General features: G+C 43.3%; 1 protein-coding gene across 1 annotated transcript in view; it reads right to left on the minus strand.

The window, feature by feature from the left end:
• Positions 1–9276: 9276 nt before the first annotated feature.
• LOC124803469 (phospholipase A1-like) overlaps positions 9277–19372 on the minus strand; it is a 181393-nt gene continuing 171297 nt past the window's right edge. The window contains exon 8 of the mRNA XM_047264660.1: positions 9277–9421. Coding sequence (XP_047120616.1) covers positions 9277–9421 — 145 coding nt within the window. The remainder of the gene's footprint in view (positions 9422–19372) is intronic.

Below are 19372 nucleotides of genomic sequence, written 5' to 3' on the forward strand. Positions count from 1 at the left end.
TCTGTACGTACTACACGAATATGTAATGGGGGTTCCTATTTTTTTCAAAAAAAAAAAAACGCAGTTGATATCCGTTTGACCTATGGCAGCGCCATCTAGCGGGTCAACCATAGCGCCATCTGTTTTCCCCTTTCAAGCTAGACGAGTTTCGTTCTTTGTAATTTTTTTTGTGCTTATTTCGTGAGATATTTGGCCCGGTCACTATCAGTGGACCACCCTGTATATCGCTTCCTCTACCGCATATCTGGAGAAAAACAACGAAGGTAAATAAGTGGAGAGATTCCAGCTACCACGGAGATTTACCAGAAAGACAGAAAGCGCTCCTCACACGCAACGTTCGCGACGGGAACAGCAAATGACGGAGGGGGGAGGGGAGAAATTTTGTGATACACAAAGTACCCCCTACCACGCACCATGAAGTGGCTTGGGGAGTGCAGACATAGAAGTAAAGAGGAATTATTTCTAAGTTTCTATCACAACTATTTGATTTCCTTCTTCTTTGCTAACTACCATTGTTCACTATTTCCTGCTGGCCGCGGTGGTCTAGCGGTTCTGGCGCTGCAGTCCGGAACCGCGAGACTGCTACGATCGCAGGTTCGAATCCTGCCTCGGGCGTGGGTGTGTGTGATGTCTTTAGGTTAGTTAGGTTTAAGTAGTTCTACGTTCTAGGGGACTTATGACCTAAGATGTTGAGTCCCATAGTGCTCAGAGCCATTTGAACCAACCATTCACTATTTCCGTTTCTTCTATACTTAGACAACAGCGGAAGAACCTGACACGGCTCTAGATTATCACTGAGTATTATTAAGTCACACTAATTATCGTCAGTAACTCACGTACCATCATGGCTTAGCCTACAAAAATTGGTGAGTAAATCTAATTCCCATAGTATCGCCACACACTTTGTAACACTCCGGTCTTATGGTTACCACCCCTGCATTATGTATTACTAGATCAATACTCATAAATCTCCACCTATAATTAAATTCAATTACTTTTCGATAATAGGAAAAGGCTCTTAGAAGAATAATAGCAGTACCAAACAATAGTAGTTACGATACCCTTTGTACCATAAACAAACAAAATCAGATTCAGGAAATTAATATATGCAAAATGTTTAGATAAAAAAATAATATATTTAGCTCCCATCGTCTGCAAATGGCAAGAATTACATCTCGAGCCTACTTAACAAAATGTAGATAATTAATCGTTTAGCACCTTTAGAATGCTTATTTATGCAATTTTAGTATTAATGTGATTTTTATGTGTTTAGAAAATGTCTTAAACTTGTTCTAGCAAAGTAAGGAATATTACAGAGTGTTTGATAATGTTGTTAAACTGCTTCATATTATAAATTATGTTTTGCATTATTATAAGCAGTAGAACATTGTAGGAAGAGTATAAATACTCGGTCTCGAGTATTGTTAGGGCAGATGTGTCTTGGAGCCACTAGAGGACAGATCTGTGCGTACAGTCGAGATAAGTTTTTGGTGCATGATCCAGGTTTGGATTTACAATAGAGCAACTCGTGTGTTGGACATTGCCTAAAACAGCATATTATAATAGTGCAGTGACGGATTATTTCGGAGTGTTAAACAGTTTCATTTAATATCGCAAGAGGCATAATGATATGTGACTTTATATTCGTACTTTGTTGAGTATTACTGTTGAACAATGCAATGGACCTCACACACGTATTTCTATCAAATTACTGCATCTGGAGTATTTAATATCGCCAGTGTAGTATGTGCTACCATCGGTTAGTTGTAGTAGTAACAACGAGGCTTATTACACAGAAGATTGATCATAAGCTCATAAGATACAGGTTTTGAAGTGAATAAATCTACATACTTACTTTACTTCAGTTGTGGGCTACAGCATTGTAGTGAAATCCATTATGGTATCCTGTGTTTACTGAACACCGAAGGCAAAATATTCACAGGTATTTAAACCATTTTTAACTACTCACTAACTGGTGGGACGTTACAACTTTGCTTACGGAATGAGTGTTTATCGACATCAAATGACGAAGAATGAAGTAACACCAAAATACATGCAGTCCTGCGGCGAAATGTACCGTAACTCCACATACAGTAAAATACCACGCACTGTGTGTCTGGGGCGTTAAAAACGTGTAATATATTGACGACTTAATGAGTTGTACGTTGTTAAGCTTAAGGCTGTTGGGAAGCCATCAAGGGCATTCCAAGATAGGAAATGAGATACGCAATGCACAGAGCAGGCAAAAGTGGAAGCGTTTAGGTTACTGGAGATAAATAGTAACACTGGAGCCCTGCAAACTGCAGATGCTCTGTGCAGCTGCCCCAAGGGAGAAGTTCGGAAAATTAACTGGTAACTCCATCCTCCGCCTAGAGGCTGTTGTAAGGCGTCGTAATAGAAGATGGCCACGAAAAGGCACTTCTTGGCAGAGACAGCAAGCTTGATAGTTGTTCCTGAAAACAGCAACGTCAGTAGGTTTACACAGGTTAGCGTGCTACTCCACCAACAAATGGGCGGGGGCGGGGCCAAGTGATACAAAACACTGTTACTACTGGCCATACATAATAGGAGTGGCAGTGACGTGTGGCTTTCAGGTAAACGCTGTTGATACCTAACTTGGAGTTTGTTAATGTACACACTGGCCATTAAAATTGCTATACCGCGAAGATGACCTGCTACAGACGCGAAATTTAACCGACAGGAAGAAGATGCTGTGATATGCAGATGATTAGCTTTTCAGAGCTTGCACGCAGGGTTGGCACCGGTGGACACACCTACAACGGGCTGATATGAGGAAAGTTTCCAACCGATTTCTCATACACAAACAGCAGTTGACCGGCGTTGCCTGGTGAAACGTTGTTGTGATGCCTCGTGTAAGGAGGAGAAATGCGTACCATCACGTTTCCGACTTTGATAAAGGTCGGATTGTAGCCTATCACGATTGCGGTTTATCGTATCGCGACATTGCTGCTCGCGTTGGTAGAGATCCAATGACTGTTAGGAGACTATGGAATCGGTGGGTTCAGGAGGGTAATATGGAATGCCGTGCTGGATCCCAACGGCCTAGTATCACTAGCAGTCGAAATGACGGGCATCTTATCCGCATGGCTGTATCGGATTGTGCAACCACGTCTCGATCTCTGAGTCAACAGATGGGGACGTTTGCAAGACAACAACCATCTGCACGAACAGTTCGAGGACGTTTGCAGCAGCATGGACTATCAGCTCGGAGACCATGGCTGCGGTTACACTTGACGCTGCATCACGGACAGGAGCGCCTCCGATGCTGTACTCAATGACGACCCTGGGTGCACGAATGGCAAAACGTCATTTTGCGGATGAATCCAGGTTCTGTTTACAGCATAATGATGGTGGCATCCGTGTTTGGCGACATCGCGGTGAACGCACATTGGAAGCGTGTATTCGTCATCGCCATACTGGCGTATCACCAGGCGTGATGGTATGGGGTGCCATTGGTTACATGTCTGGATCACCTCTTGTTCGCATTGACGGCACTGTGAACAGTGGACGTTACATTTCAGATGTGTTACGACCTGTGGCTCTACCCTTCATTCGACCCTGCGAAACCCTACATTTCGGCAAGATAATGCACGACCGCATGTTACGGGTCCTGTACGGGCCTTTCTGGATACAGAAAATGTTCGACTACTGCCCTGGCCAGCACGTTCTCCAGATCTCTTACCAAATGAATACGTCTGGTCAATGGTGGCCGAGCAAACTGGCTCGTCACAATACTCCAGTCACAACTCTTGATGAATTGTGGTATCGTGTTGAAGCTGCATGGGCAGCTGTACCTGCTCGCCATCCAAGCTATGTTTGACTCAATGCCCAGGCGTATCAAGGCCGTTATTACGGCCAGAGCTGGTTGTTCTGGGTACTAATTTCTCATGATCTATGCACCAAAATTACGTGAAAATGTAATCACATGTCAGTTCTAGTATAATATATTTGTACAATGAGTACTTGTTTATCATCTGCATTTCTTCTTGGTGTAGCAATTTTAATGGCCAGTAGTGTAAAGTCGAGAAGCACACCTACCTGGCGAATAAGAGTAAGAGGGGAATCTTAATGTGATTGGCCAGAGGCGCCCTGGAGTTGCGGAGCGTCTCTACAGATTGTCCAAAGCTTGTTAAGTGGCGGTGGATTGGTGGGTCGAGTACAGGAAGGGGGAGATGGTGCACCGCCACGATTCTTTAAAAACTCATGTTTTCGTATCGTGAGAGAGTTCTCAATCAACCGGTTGGAGCGCCGAGTCCGTGTCGCTCGTCGCCAGCCTCGGTAAGCTCCGAAGTGTCTGCCTTTCCTCATTTGCAGTGCTGCTCTCAATTCTGTACTTAGCGCGCTGCTAGTGTTCGATACTTCTGTTAGCACGCACGCCCGTGGCTCCAGACAATGACTGCTTTTGAGCAACTAACTGCCTCCTTTCCTTTTTCTAATGTATAGAATTAGCCTTCAGTGTAGTAGTTAGACTGATCACAAATAAATAGTGTTAATCAGACCCCAGAATTCCATGAGTCTGCTGCGGCAAGCATCGTGTCGAATCTCAGAAGCCGCACCTATCCTAGATGCCCCGTGAGTTTGGCGCTGATCCAAGTTATCAGCCTGCCTTCAGTGGGAATTCGTCGTTCTGCATTTGCTCTTCACCGCTCAGAAATTGCTCACTGACCTCTAACCCCTCTGTCAAGAGACGACAACGATCGACATCAATTAAGTATGCCTTGTGTTAGTAGGAGAACCACAAGGCCACGTGGTGTTGATCTCTCAGACACTTACGGGTGAAACCAGAACCGGCCCCTACCTGCCTTTGCAGGATCCAGTATGTGGCAGGCTCCCTAGAGCGGCGATGAAAAGCTGCAATGTCAACGTCTGACTCCAGAAGACGGGGCCTTTCCCTCGAACAGCGTCTCTTCTGACGATCGCTTCATGAGACACCGAAAACGGGCAACCATCGTCATTAGGATTTGACCTCGCACCTGCATGTACGAGGTTCAGCTGGCGGCTCCGCCATCTCGAGCTTTGAGGCTGCCTGCTGTTGAATCCTTGCCGGCCACACTCACCCGCTAAGCCGCTTCGGAGGAGTTGCAGTTCTACAGTTCTTGGTTCACCTGACGAAGTTGCACAAGAGTCACGACCATTGGCAAAGGTGCTGTACGAATCTCTGTCCTGGGCACAGTTAGTCATCACGTCACGTCTTCAACCTTTCTTTTTCTTACAAAAACTTTATTTTTTCATTTATTACAAAATTACTCAAATTATATTTTGGTATTGTTTTCAATCTGTTACAAAATTCTGTACAATAACTACAATCTATTCTTTTGATACATAGTTCTTTAAACACTTCTTCTTAAGTTTATCTTCAACTTTTTTTGTTCCAAAATACACCATTTCCACATTTTAACAAAGTTATTTAAACTATTCGTATTAACTAATGCTTATCAATACAAATTCATAATTTATAATTAAAGCTTTCATTTTTTCGTTTTTTTAAGTCTTCGTCATAAAATATCCTACAATTCTTCCACATACGTGCTTCTATTAAGTTTTAAATTTCAACAAATGTAAAAGAATCAGGAAATATCTGTAAATGTACAGAAATTGTTCTCCACTGTAGTATAAAACATTTCATCCCCAGAATTGTACCAAATATTCTAAAAATTGCCCTTTGAATGAAACAGTAACATGTTTTATGTTGTTGTAATAGTAACATATCCAATGTGTTTTTAGTTGGCTTACGCATTCAAGTTAACAGTTATATATCCATCATTCTATTTTTTCCAGACTAATTCAGAAATCACGAATGTAGCTCAAAAACGTTTAATTTGTAATTCTCTGATTGATATCAAAGCTAATAAATTCACCATCCGTTTTGAGGCAAATTTTGTAGAAAAAGCACTTTTCATATTTCATATTTATTTGATCGATTCTTTACCTTCCTGTTTCTTTCTTTATTTCTTGAAAGACAGTCCACTCCTTTTGTAAAAATAGGTACACACAATGCTGTGCGACTGTTCAGCGATAGAAAAAGAGTGAAAATGTGGTTTCGTTAGTTCTGTCATATATTTTAAAACTGTAAGATCAGTTTGTGATTAGTATAATAACGTTATACCATAAATTTGATAATATCGTGTTGTATGCTCGTTCAGTTTGGCACCGACTCTATAATTAATTATAAATTATAGTTTCCAATTCTCTTAAATTCTGGAATATCGTCCTAAATAAATATTGCTTACAGTCATGTAAGTGAATTAGTGACCAGCATATTGGCCACGGGTCAAGTAAGCAGAGCAGTCGGCAGACAGGTCTCAGGGTGTAAGGTTTTCTCCACATTTGAGGTGTCTCGCTGCCAGCTTGGCGTTGAAGTGCTTTGCTGCCAGATTTAGGAATGAAAGTGAACGCAATACTAACAATATTGGCAGCAGTCGTCGAACAATAATATAATAAAACTATTACCATTAAGGGAAAGTAATCGGCAAATCACAGACTCGGATAGTTGAAAATTCCACTAGTGAAACACTTTTTTTAATTTATGAAGCATCGTCTCTGAAGACAGGACCCCCACTATCGAAATTAGAAAGTCAACGAGATAATCCAGGCACATCAGGACGTGGGAGACATCTGCTAAATCCTTAGATGCTTATTGGAATTGAAAGCCAGATACAAAAGTAAAATAGACGAATAACTACTGTAAATGGTGCAAAGATGGACGTGGAGGAGGGTCCGCAGAAGAAGACGAAACTAGAAGAAAAAAAAGCGGGAATTCGAACACTCTATAAAAGAAAGACAACCCTTCAAGGAAACACATAAGAGAGTGGTAAAACTTCCGTGCTTTATACTAAGCTATAAGGAATTGTGTTCAATGCAAAAAATTAGGTTGAGGGGTAGATGTAGATCTGAGAAACAAATATATTGAAACATGAAGGGGACTGAAGTACGAGAAGTATCAGGTGCTGAAAAGGGACTCGGCAGAATGAAAGAAGCAGTCTTACCAAGCAGCCATCAGGGCAGTTGATCCCAAACTGGCAGACATTTTGTTAGGAGGTGGGAGGCGGGTATGGGATAGTAGGAAATCGTCTACAAGGTAAGACAGACAGGTGCGATTATGGTTCAGGCGTCAGCTAAGTAGTTTTTTTTTTACAACATCGTCTTCATTATGTTTATATCAGGCGTCTCTGACCCACAATAACAGATAACGTATTTCTTTGCAAACTGACATTGCTCGTGGATTTCTTTGAATACGTAAACTGGCTTAATCTCGCCTTTACAAGTAAATATGGTGAATATTTTGAAAGTAGCAAATAAAGTTGTCAGTTTTCTTTGAATATTGGAACTTTACCAAATGGTGCCGGAGTTAAAGACGCTTCAATGGGAAATACAAACAATTATGACCGAAGCTAGAAATTAAAATTCTACCACGTCTCCGATGCGAAAAATTTAAAAATAAACACCCTTTGTCAGCGAATAAAAGACTACTTTTAAGTAGCGAAAAACGAACTATAACCCAATTTACTGAACTGTGGAAAGTCAACAGAAACGGTCTCAATAACACTGACTCCATTCGCCGGAAGGAAGTCAACCGAAAATGAAGTTTAAAGTACGACAGCAAAGAGAACGAAAGCGAATAAATATGTTAAGTTGGAGAATGACATAAAATGCTCATAGCAAGGTACGCAGAAATATAATTATCGTGTCTCAGATCAAACCGTATCTAAAAAGACGGTAAGAAATAAACAGTAGCAACTGTTTGAATGCCTCGTTACTTCTTGGCTACTGTGCACGAGAATATTGCAAAATAAGGTCGCTTTGACCAGGCGATTTCTTCGCCTCTCCTCGTAAGTTAGTAACTAACTTGTTAGCCCACTTGTATGCAGTATGTTCATTTCCATGTTTCATAAATTCTGAAATATATTACTTTTAATTTTTGACTTGTAGATCTTGACGACTGCGGTAATGCAGAACCAGTTAACCGCGCAAATAAATAAATACCTACATTGTGTGATGAGTGGCGGCTGCCTCTGAATGTGGGAAAATATAAGTTAATGCAGGCTAGAGGGAAAATTATCATGTAATGTTCCAACATAGGATTAGAGCTGAAGTGCTTAACAAAGTCACGTCCATTAAATTTCTAGGTGTGACGTTGCTAAGCGACGTTGAGTGGAACGAGCGAGTGAAGTTGGTAGTAGGGAAGGTGTACAGTCGACAGCGGTTTGATGACAACTCTGACGCCCAGTCCACAAATGAAAAAAATCTCCGCACCGGCCGGAATCGAAAGCGGGACTCCGCGATCTAGAGGCAGCGACTCTGTCTGTTACACTACGAAATTGCAATGAAATGAACACCCTTAGCTGCTTACAGGCGTTGACATATGTCAACGGGGACAGATGAAAATGCGTGCCGCGACCGGGACTCGAACCCGGGATCTCCTGTTTACATGGCAGACGCTCTATCCATCCATTTTTTTTTTAAATCTCGTTTTGTTCGCTTTTGTTCGTTGCATCTGCTCGAGGCGGACGTCGTAAGACGTCCATTGAGGTTCGTTGTTGATCGATTAACTCAGTTCTTATTATTACTTAGAGCACCTACAGCTCTGACCGAACACGCTGAGCTACCGAGCCGACTATACATCTGAGCCACCGAGGACAGAGAGGATAGGGCGACTGCAGGGACTTATCTCTGGCACGCCTCTCAACTTATTGTCCCGCACTACATTTGTAGTGCCCCCGCCCATTATACTCATTACTCGCGGCGCGTTGCCGATTCCCGTAATAGTTGGGGCACTGTTTGTGTATTCGCACGGAAGAAGAAGATGGTCAAGTGCCCGGTGAGCCTTAACTATATATATAATAAGATGGTATCTGTTCTTTCGGACATGTCCGAAAGAACAGATACCATCTTAGTACATATACACTACGAAATGTAGACAAGACGAGAGAAATCAGGACTGACAGGGAAGTAAATAGACAGTCGTTTTTCCGTCGCTCCATTTGTGAGTGGAACAGGAGAGGGAGTGACTTGCCGTAATACTAGGTACACTTCCCCATGCAAAGCTTGGTAGCTTCCAGAGCATGGATGTGGGTGTAGAAGTTCCCAGAAATAGGTGTGTACGTTGATAAAAAATAGTTGTAAAGTTTAGGTAGGTGCACAACTCGGGTGTACTGGCCGACGTCTTGCGGCGATGAGGTCGTGTGAGCAATGCTGGGTCACACTTTTCTAGGGCGTGGTGGTGGTGCTGGATCTCGACCCGGCTGCCCCCCGCCCTCAGCCCTTGACGGCCGCGTAGCCCTGCGAGACGGTGGCGGGCTGGTGGCGCGCGGGCTCCGCCGTGGCCAGCTGCCACGCCAGCAGGGGGGCGGCCGTGCCGTGCACCTCCTGCGAGTCGCGGTCGGCCTCCGGGGGCGGCGCGCTGGGGGCGGCGGGGGCGGGCGGCAGCGCCTGCGGCCGCGAGCAGCAGCGGCGGTCTCCCGTGTCGCCCTCGAAGCGCGGGCAGAAGGGCTCCTCGCCCTCCGGAGTGCTCACGCAGAACGAGCCGCTGGCGCTGCCCACGCAGAGACACAAGTAGCAGAGTAGGTAAAATAGCTAATATTAACACAATGGAAAACACAGGATGGAATGTAACAGCATAATGAAAAGGATAGTTGCTACTCACCACACAGCAGAGATGCTAAGTTGCAGAAAGGCACAACTAAAAGACAGGCACACAATTACCTTTCGGCCAACAACGCCTTTGTCAAAATAATTAGACAACACACACACACACACACACACACACACACACACACACTTACGCAAACACACCTCACACATACAGACACACAACTACAGTCTTTGGCAGCTGGAGCCACATTAAGTCTGCTTCCAGCTGCCAGAGATTGTGTGAGTTGCATTTGTGTGGCTATGGCTGCCAGAGACTGTGGTCATGTGTGTGTGAGCTGCTTTTGTGTTCGTGTGTGCGTGTGTGAGTTGCGTTTCAGTGAGTGTGCGTGTGTATGTTGCCTGCATCCGATTGCGATAAACTGTGGTCTACATCTACATCTACATTTATACTCCGCAAGCCACCCAACGGTGTGCGGCGGAGGGCACTTTACGTGCCACTGTCATTACCTCCCTTTCCTGTTCCACTCGCGTATGGTTCGCGGGAAGAACGACTGCTGGAAAGCCTCCGTGTGCGCTCGAATCTCTCTAATTTTACATTCGTGATCTCCTCGGATGGTATAAGTAGAGGAAAGCAATATATTCGATACCTCATCCACAAACGCCCCCTCTCGAAACCTGGACAGCAAGCTACACCGCGATGCAGAGCGCCTCTCTTGCAAGTCTGCCACTTGAGTTTGCTAAACATCTGCGTAACGCTATCACGCTTACCAAATAACCGTGTGACGAAACGCGCCGCTCTTCTTTGGATCTTCTCTATCTCCTCCGTCAACCCGACCTGGTACGGACGCCACACTAATGAGCAATACTCAAGTACATATCGAACGAGTGTTTTGTAAGCCATCTCCTTTGTTGATGAACTACATTTTCTAAGGACTCTCCCAATGAATCTCAACCTCGCACCCGCCTTATCTACAATTAATTTTATGCGATCATTCTAGTTCAAATCGTTCCGCACGCTTACTCCCAGATATTTTACAGAAGTAACTGCTACCCGTGTTTGTTCCGCTATCATATAATCATACAATAAAGGATCCTTCTGTCTATGTATTCGCAATACATGTGTGTGTGTGTGTGTGTGTGTGTGTGTGTGTGTGTATGTGTGTGTGTGTGTGTGTGAATTGTGATTTTGTGTGTGTCTGTGTGACTGTATGCATGTGTGTATGTTCTCTAAGTGTGGGTGTGGCTGTGTGGCTGCCAGATACCGTGGTCATGTGTGTGTGTGTGTGTGTGTGTGTGTGTGTGTGTGTGTTGTTTAAGTCTGGCTGGCAGAGACAGTGGTAATGTGTGTGTGTGTGACCTGTGTTTGCGTGAGTGTGTGCGTATGTGCATGTTGTCTAATTTTGACAAAGACCTTGTTGGCTGAAAACTCGTTGTATGACAGACTTTCTGTTGTGCCTTTCTGCGACTCAGCATCTCCGCTATTTGTGAGTAGCAACTATCGTTTTCATTATATTGTTCATATTAAGGCAGGACGAATTAAAATTAGCCAAGTGACAACTTACATAGTATAATAAAAATGTATGAGAACTCAGATTGCTACTTACTGTAAAGAAGACAGATGGAGCTGCCGGAGTTGGTGGTCTTGTGTGCGTGAGGTGTGCTTGCTCGTGTGAATAAGTGGTGTGTGTTGCTCTTTTGCTCATGAAGGCTGGGACCAGAAGCTTTGTGTGCCTTTTAATTGTGCCTGTCTGCAACTTAACGTGACTTGTTTACGGCAAATAGCAATATATTTTTTTCCCAAGTTGTTGATACTCCTGTGTGGAGTTTCCATTGTTTGTTAGGTAGCATAATAGCTAAAAATCACCGTAATATTCCCCAAAAATTCACTGAGGTGACGAAACTCCTGCGACACGTCATGACATTGTGTCGGACGTCCTTTTGCTTAGCATAGTGGAGCAACTGGATGTGGCGTGAACTCAACAAGTCGCTGGAAGTCCCCTGCAGAAGTACTCAGCCGTGCTGTCTCTTTAGCCGTACATAATCACGAAAGTTTTGCCGATGCAGGATTCTGTGCACGAACTGACCACTCCATTATGTCTCATAAATTTTCGATTCAATTCATGTCGGGCGATTTGGATAGCAAAATCATTCCCTCGAAATGTCCAGAATGTCCTTCAAACCAATCGCAAACGTTTATGGCCGAGTGACATAGCGCATATTCATCTAAAAAAATTCCATCGTTGTTTGCGAACATGAAGCCCACGAATGACTCCAAACGATCTCCATGCAGCCGAACATAACGATTTCCAGTCAACGGTCAGTCAGTCCTCGTAAACATAGCCCACAGCAGTACTGAGCCACCACCGGCTCGCACAGTAGAATAAATTTCTTCTATTTTCGGAGATTATCACAAAATTTTTGGTCATCAGCTTGCACATTGCCTTGTTGACTACTAGGGCCCATGGCCTCGTGCGGCCTGCACCACACTCGAAATTCGCTACCAGCTCTTACTAACTAAAAGCGGGACTCACTGGACCGGCCACGGTTTTCCAGTCGCGTTGGATCCAACCGATATGGTCACGAGCCTAGGAGAGCCGCTGCAGGCGAAGTCGCGCTGTTGGCAAAGAAACTTGCGTCGATCATCTGCTGCCATAGCCTATTAACTCCAAATTTCGCTGCACTATCCTAACGGATTCCTTCGTCCGTCCGTCCCACATTGATTTCTGCACTGACTTCACGCAGCGTTGCCTGTCTGTTAGCACTGACAGCTCTACGCAAAAGCCACTGCTCTTGGTCGTTAGGTGACGGCAGTCGGCCAATGCGTTGTCCGCGGTGAGAGGTAATGCCTGGAATTTGATACTTTCGGCACACTCTTGACACAGTGCATCTCGTAATACTGAATTTCCTGGCGATTTCCGAAATGGAATGTCCCATGCAGACGCAGCTCCAGCTACCACTCCGTGTTGAAAGTATGTTAATTCCGGCTGAGCAGCCAAAACCACGTCGGAAACCTTTTCATATGAATCACCAGAGTACAAGTGACAGCCCCGAGCCGGCCGTTGTGGCGAAGCGGTTCTAGGAGCTTCAGTCTGGAAGCACGCGACTGCTACGGTCGCAGATTCGAATCCACCCTCGGGCATGGATGTGTGTGTGATGTCCTTAGGTTGTTGTTGTTGTTGTTGTTGTGGTCTTCAGTCCTGAGACTGGTTTGATGCAGCTCTCCATGCTACTCTATCCTCTGCAAGCTTCTTCATCTCCCAGTACTTTCTCGAACCTACATCCTTCTGAATGAATGTATTCATCTCTTGGTCTCCCTCTACGATTTTTACCCTCCACGCTGCCCTCCAATGCTAAATTTGTGATCCCATGATGCCTCAGTACATGTCCTACCAACTGGTCCCTTCTTCTTGTCAAGTTATGCCACAAACTCCTCTTCTCCCCAATTCTATTCAATACCTCCTCATTAGTTATGTGATCTACCCATCTAATCTTCAGCATTCTTCTGTACCACCACATTTCGAAAGCTTCTATTCTCTTCTTGTCCAAACTATTTATCGTCCATGTTTCACTTCCATACATGGCTACACTCCATACAAATACTTTCAGAAATGACTTTCTGACACTTAAATCTATGCTCGATGTTAACAAATTCTCTTCTTCAGAAACGCTTTCCTTGCCATTGCCAGTCAACATTTTACATCCTCTCTACTTCGACCATCATCAGTTATTTTGCTCCCCAAATAGCAAAACTCCTTTACTACTTTAAGTGTCTTATTTCCTAATCTAATTCCCTCAGCATCACCCGACTTAATTCGACTACATTCCATTATCCTCGTTTTGCCTTTGTTGATGTTCATCTTACATCCTCCTTTCAAGACACTGTCCATTCTGTTCAACTGCTCTTCCAAGTCCTTTGCTGTCTCTGACAGAATTACAATGTCATCGGCGAACCTCAAAATTTTTATTTCTTTTCAATGGATTTTAATACCTACTCCGAAATTTTCTTTTGTTTCCTTTACTGCTTGCTCAATATACAGATTGAATAACATCGGGGAGAGGCTAAAACCCTGTCTCACTCCCTTCCCAACCACTGCTTCCCTTTCATGTCCCTCTACTCTTATAACTGCCATCTGGTTTCTGTACAAATTGTAAATAGCCTTTCGCTCCCTGTGTTTTACCCCTGCCACCTTTAGAATTTGAAAAAGAATATTCTAGTCAACATTGTCAATAGCTTTCTCTAAGTCTACAAGTGCTAGAAACGTAGGTTTACCTTTCCTTAATCTTTCTTCTAAGTACTCAGAGTAAGGCCATTTGCAACAGTGGCCTAAACGTCGGAGAATTTTACACACTGACAATGCGGTCACATACCATGAAGAATTTTCTAATTTAATCAAAGTTTTTTCACTTGTTCTGTATTCTCCACTATTGGCACTTATGATTGCTTCAAAGCAGTTGTGGCAGCAGGAATACATCCTAAACTTGTTAATAGTTTGTTACTAGTTTATCGTATATCTTGTATCCAGAAATCAGAAGATTAATACCTCTATAACTGTCACATTTTCTGTGATCACCTTTTTTTAAATAATGGTATATCAACCGCTATTTCCCAGCATTCTCATATGTTGATGTATTTCCAACAAGAATTTATAAAATTCAGTAGTTTTATGAGTAACAGTTCCGAAGAATATTTAAATAATTTCACATTGAGGTTGTCTTCCCCTGAATTTTTTTCTTTTTAGATTTTTTAACATAACGTTTAGTTCTTCCTTTGATCCTTGTCACTAGCTGCATTTTTTCCATTTTCCTCATCATCTATCCATAGACTATGGAAACAATCCAACCACTCATTTTCTGAAATGGAGTTAATTTGAATTACATCTCTTCCATCTTTATTGTTTCAGCAACCCATAAGTTTTAGTTTGTTTCCCATGTACATCATGCTCCATTTCACTCAGAAAGTACTCCCAGCTTTGTTATTTTATTTTTCTTGTCTCTCTTTTGACAACTGCTATGAGTTGCTTATACTCGATGTAGACTTCTTGTTTCTTCGATTGTAGATATTTCAGGTAGGACTGTTTCTTCCATTTTATGATGTCTGCTAGTTATTGGCTACAGACTGGAATTCTCCTTTGGTCCTTACATTTCATCCGTTTCCCTAAAGCTTCACTAACAGCGATGTATATTGTTCTTACTATTTCTTTCCACTCTTCATTAAAGTTCTGATTTTCTTGAACGTGCTTTAGTATTTCGTCTAAACTTTTTCTGTTTGACCGTCTAATGCTTGGATATTGTAGCATATGTATTCTATAGACTTCTTCTCGTTTAGGTTTTTGATTGTGCTTTTACTGTTATACAGTGGATTCTTAGTTTTGATATTACCAGAAAATGATCAGTACTCTGTAGACTCTAGTGTCTTCTATTAGTGGGATGGCTTTCCCATTTACAATAAGATAGTCTATTATAGATTTATTACCTCTAAGCATACCATGTAAATTTATGGATGGCTATATGTGGAAAATACTATTTCTTATTCTAAAGTTGTTAAAGGTAGAAAAACCTCTTAACTGATCTCTATTGTATTTTTAGTACGTTCTCCATGTGGCCCTACTATTTCTTGAATGGTAGATTTACCTGTCCTCGCACTGAAATCTCCAGTAAGTATTAAATACCCTGCTTTAGGTTTTCCATTAATCGTCCCCCGCATGTATTCGAATCTCCTCTGTTCCGGTTTCCCCACTGTCCATGATTCAGTACCATACAATGGTTTGCTCCAAACGTACATTCTCAAACATTTCTTCTTCAAATTAAGGCATATGTTTCATATTAGCAGACTTCTGTCGGCCAGGAATGCCCTCTTCGCCGGTGCTAGTCTGCTTTTTAAAACCTCCTTACTTCTTCCGTCTAGGGTTATTTTGCTTTCAAGGTAGATCTTCGTCAATTTCGTGATCACCAATTTTGATCTTATGCTTGGCTATTCTCATTTTCGCTACTTCCGATTACTTTTGTCGTCTACCAGCTTATTCTCAATCCGTATTCTGTACTCATTAGACTTTCCTTTCCATTCACCACATCCTGTAATTCTTCTTCACTTTCACTGACGATAGCAACGTCATCAGGGAATTTATCATTGATACCCTTTCATCTTGAATTTCAATCCAGCTCTTGAACATCCCTTTTATTTCCGTCATTGCTTCTTCACCGTGCAGATTGAAACCAGCGGGTGAAAGACTGCGTCCCTGTTTTACACCCTTTTTAGTCCAAGCACTTCGTTCTTGGTTTTACAGTCTTATTATTCTCTCTTGGTTCTCGTACATATTGTATATTACCAGTTTTCCCTACAACTTACTCGTATTTTTTTCAGAAATTCGGATATTTTTCACCATTTTGCATTATTGAACGCAAATCCTATGAATTTGTCGATTTTTCTTCAGTCTTGCTTCCAACGTCAGAACTGCCTCTCTGGTGACTTTACCTTTGCTAAAGCCAAACTCGTCGTCATTTAATTATCCTCAATTTTCATTTGCATTCTTCTGTTATTCCTGTCAGCAGCTTGGATGCGGTAGTTCTCGTACTTATCTGCCTTTGCTGTCTTAGGAATTGTGTGGACGATATTTATCCGAACGTCTGTGGTATGTTGCTAGTCTCATACACTGACGGAAAAGGAACGCAACACCAAAAAATAATTAGTGTAAAGTAATGAAATTTCTGGAATACTCTTGTCTAAGTAACATATTTAAATGATTAACACTGCAAATCGCACGTTAATGTAAGCGCGATGGCCGGCTGGAGTGGCCGAGCGGTTCTAGGCGCTACAGTGTGGAACCGCGCGACCGCTACGGTCGCAGGTTCGAATCCTGCCTCGGGCATGGATGTGTGTGATGTCCTTAGGTTAGTTAGGTTTAAGTAGTTCTAAGTTCTAGGGGACTGATGACCTCAGAATTTAAGTCCCATAGGGCTCAGAGCCATTTTTTGTAAGCGCGATGTCTAGTCGGCAGACAGGTTGGTTGCAGGGACTCAAACGGCCTCCTCCTAAACAACACACGGCCATGACTGGCACCGAGGGAGAACCCAATTTCGTCATAAAACGCAAAAGGCCGCTCTCCTGCCCACCAATGAGCTCAAAAAATGGTTCAAATGGCTCTGAGCACTATGGGACTTAACATCTGAGGTCATCAGTCCCCTATAACTTAGAACTACTTAAACCTAACTAACCTAAGGACATCACACACACCCATGCCCGAGGCAGGATTCGAACCTGCGACCGTAGCGGTCACGCGTTTCGAGACTGAAGCACCTAGAACCACTCGGCCACAATGGCCGGCCCAATGAGCTCAGACTTGACACAACTGAAGTCACAAATGGCAGTGCTTTGGGCTCTGTGGATGCGCGCTACGGGGCGTTTGTGTCGGAGCTGTCACTGAAATAACCGGTTGGTAACAGACTGCTGCTACAGATGCAGTACGATGCACCGGAGCCATATGCCGAACTCTATCGTCTTCCCTCCTTGTAGTGCAACGTGGCCGTTCGGAGCCTGCTCATATTTCCGTCGTTCATTCTCGTGACCACAGCTGCCAATAGTCGCGGGGTGCAGTGGCTACATTTCTGCCAAGTCTTTCTGCATTATCGCGTAAGAAACAACCAGTTTATCGTAGCCCTATTACACGACCTCGTTCAAACTCAGCGTGATGTTGATAATGGCATCCTTGTCACGTTAAAGGCATTCTTGACTAACATCAACTCACCATGTCTAATCTAAAAGGTAACTAACAATTACGACCGTTATAGCGTGTATTTAAAGCGAACCTGATTTCTATCCTTTTAGTGGCGCTATTGTCCCCACTATTACGCGACTGGCTAAAATTTTAAATATTCATTTTTCACACGTAGAAACACGCCTCCCAACTTTATGTCGTACAACTCCTTTTCGTGTTGCGATTTATTTCCGTACACATCAACTTGAACAACCGTTAGGTTGCTACTTCCCCAAATGCTTTGAGATATTATGATGAGCCGCGGGTTTGGGCGAGCGGTTCTAGGCTCTTCAGTCCGGAACCGCCCTGCTGCTACGGTCGCAGGTTCGAATCCTGCCTCGGGCATGGATGTCCTTAGGTTAGTTACGTTTACGTAGTCGTAAGTCCAGGGGACTGGTGACATCAGATGTTAAGTTCCATAGTGCTCAGAGCCATTTTTGTTATGATGGAATGTTGTCTGTCCCTCCTGTCTTATTTTATCTCAACTCTTTTAAATGCTGAGTCTAATACTGGACCCCTGTGTCTTCCATATTGACTCCAGTTTGTTCTTCTATCACGTTATCGGCCAAGTCCTCCCCATCATAGAGGCCTTCAATGTACTCTTTCGACTTCTCCGCGCTCTCTTTGCGTTTAACAATGGAACTGCATTCGTAATGTTGCAATGCTTGCTTTTAATTTCATTGCTTTTGTTTTGGTTGCCCTATATGCTGAGTCAGTGCTCCCGATGATCATTCCTTTATCGATTTCTTCATATCCCTTCTGCAGCCATTTCGGCTTGGCTGCCCTGCTCTTTCTATATATTTAATTCGCAACGATTTGCGTTGTAATCCTGATTGTTCTGGAACATTTTTTGTGGTTTTTTTTTCTTTCGCCAGTCAACTGAAGTATTTCCCTGGTTACCCAGGGTGTCTTCTGATGTGCAAGCGCTGTTCCTAAGTTTGTCCGCCCAACACCTCTGATTGCCCTTCATATAGATGTGCAGTCCTCTTCAACTGAAATTCACGCGATAATATTCCTTATGGGAGTATGCACATCCATAGCGACGTTCAAACACGTCTGATCATTCCTTAGTACTTCAGCATCCCATTTCCTTCAGCAATAATTCTGCCGGTTGATTCTCTTAAATTTCTGTATACCCTTCATCATTGCTAATCTGCGATCTGACTCCATATCTGCTCCTGGGTGCGCCTTACGATACAACATCTGATTTCGGATTCTCTGACTATGCTATAATCCAGATGGAATCTTCCCAAGTCTCCACATCTTTTCCAATTATACTTCTTCCTCTTCTGATCCTTGAACAGAGTATTCGCTATTACAGTCTGAAATCATTGTAGAACTCAGTGTTTCTCACCTCTTGCTCATACAGCCAAGCATATTTTCTTCCGTAATACTTCTTTCTATTCCTCCCCCTACAACCAAGTTCGAACTGCCCTTGACTAATTAGATTTTCATCTCCCTCTGCACACTGAATTACCCGTTAAATATCCTCGTCTACTTCTTCTCTCTCTTCATCTTCTGCTTGGCATGTATACCTTAAGTATCATGATTGGTGCGGATTGGCTATAAATTCTGATGAGGCAAGTCTATCACTGTTAACCACTCTCTGACCTACCTTTGTATTCACAACGCATCCTATGCCCGTTATACCATTCTCTGCTGGTATTGACGTTATCCTGTACTCACTTCACTAGAAGTTCTTGTCTTCTTTCCATTTAACGTCACTGACCCACACTATATCTAGATTCAGCGTCGGTATTTCCCTTTTCACATTCTCTAACTTGTGTGCTACGTTCAGACTCGTAGACTATTATCCCACCATTGGTTATTCCAACTTTTTCCGCCGTGTGGGGCAGCCGCGCGGTCGGAGGCGCCTTGCGACTGTCCGCGCGGCTCCCGCCCGTCGGGGGTTCGAGTCCTTCCTGGGGTATGAGCGTGTCTGTGTGTGCGTGCGTGTGTGTGTGTGTCTGTCTGTGTGTGTGTGTGTGTGTGTGTGTGTGTGTGTGTGT

This window comes from Schistocerca piceifrons, chromosome 6, assembly GCF_021461385.2.
Source record: "Schistocerca piceifrons isolate TAMUIC-IGC-003096 chromosome 6, iqSchPice1.1, whole genome shotgun sequence".
Taxonomy (NCBI): domain Eukaryota; kingdom Metazoa; phylum Arthropoda; class Insecta; order Orthoptera; family Acrididae; genus Schistocerca; species Schistocerca piceifrons.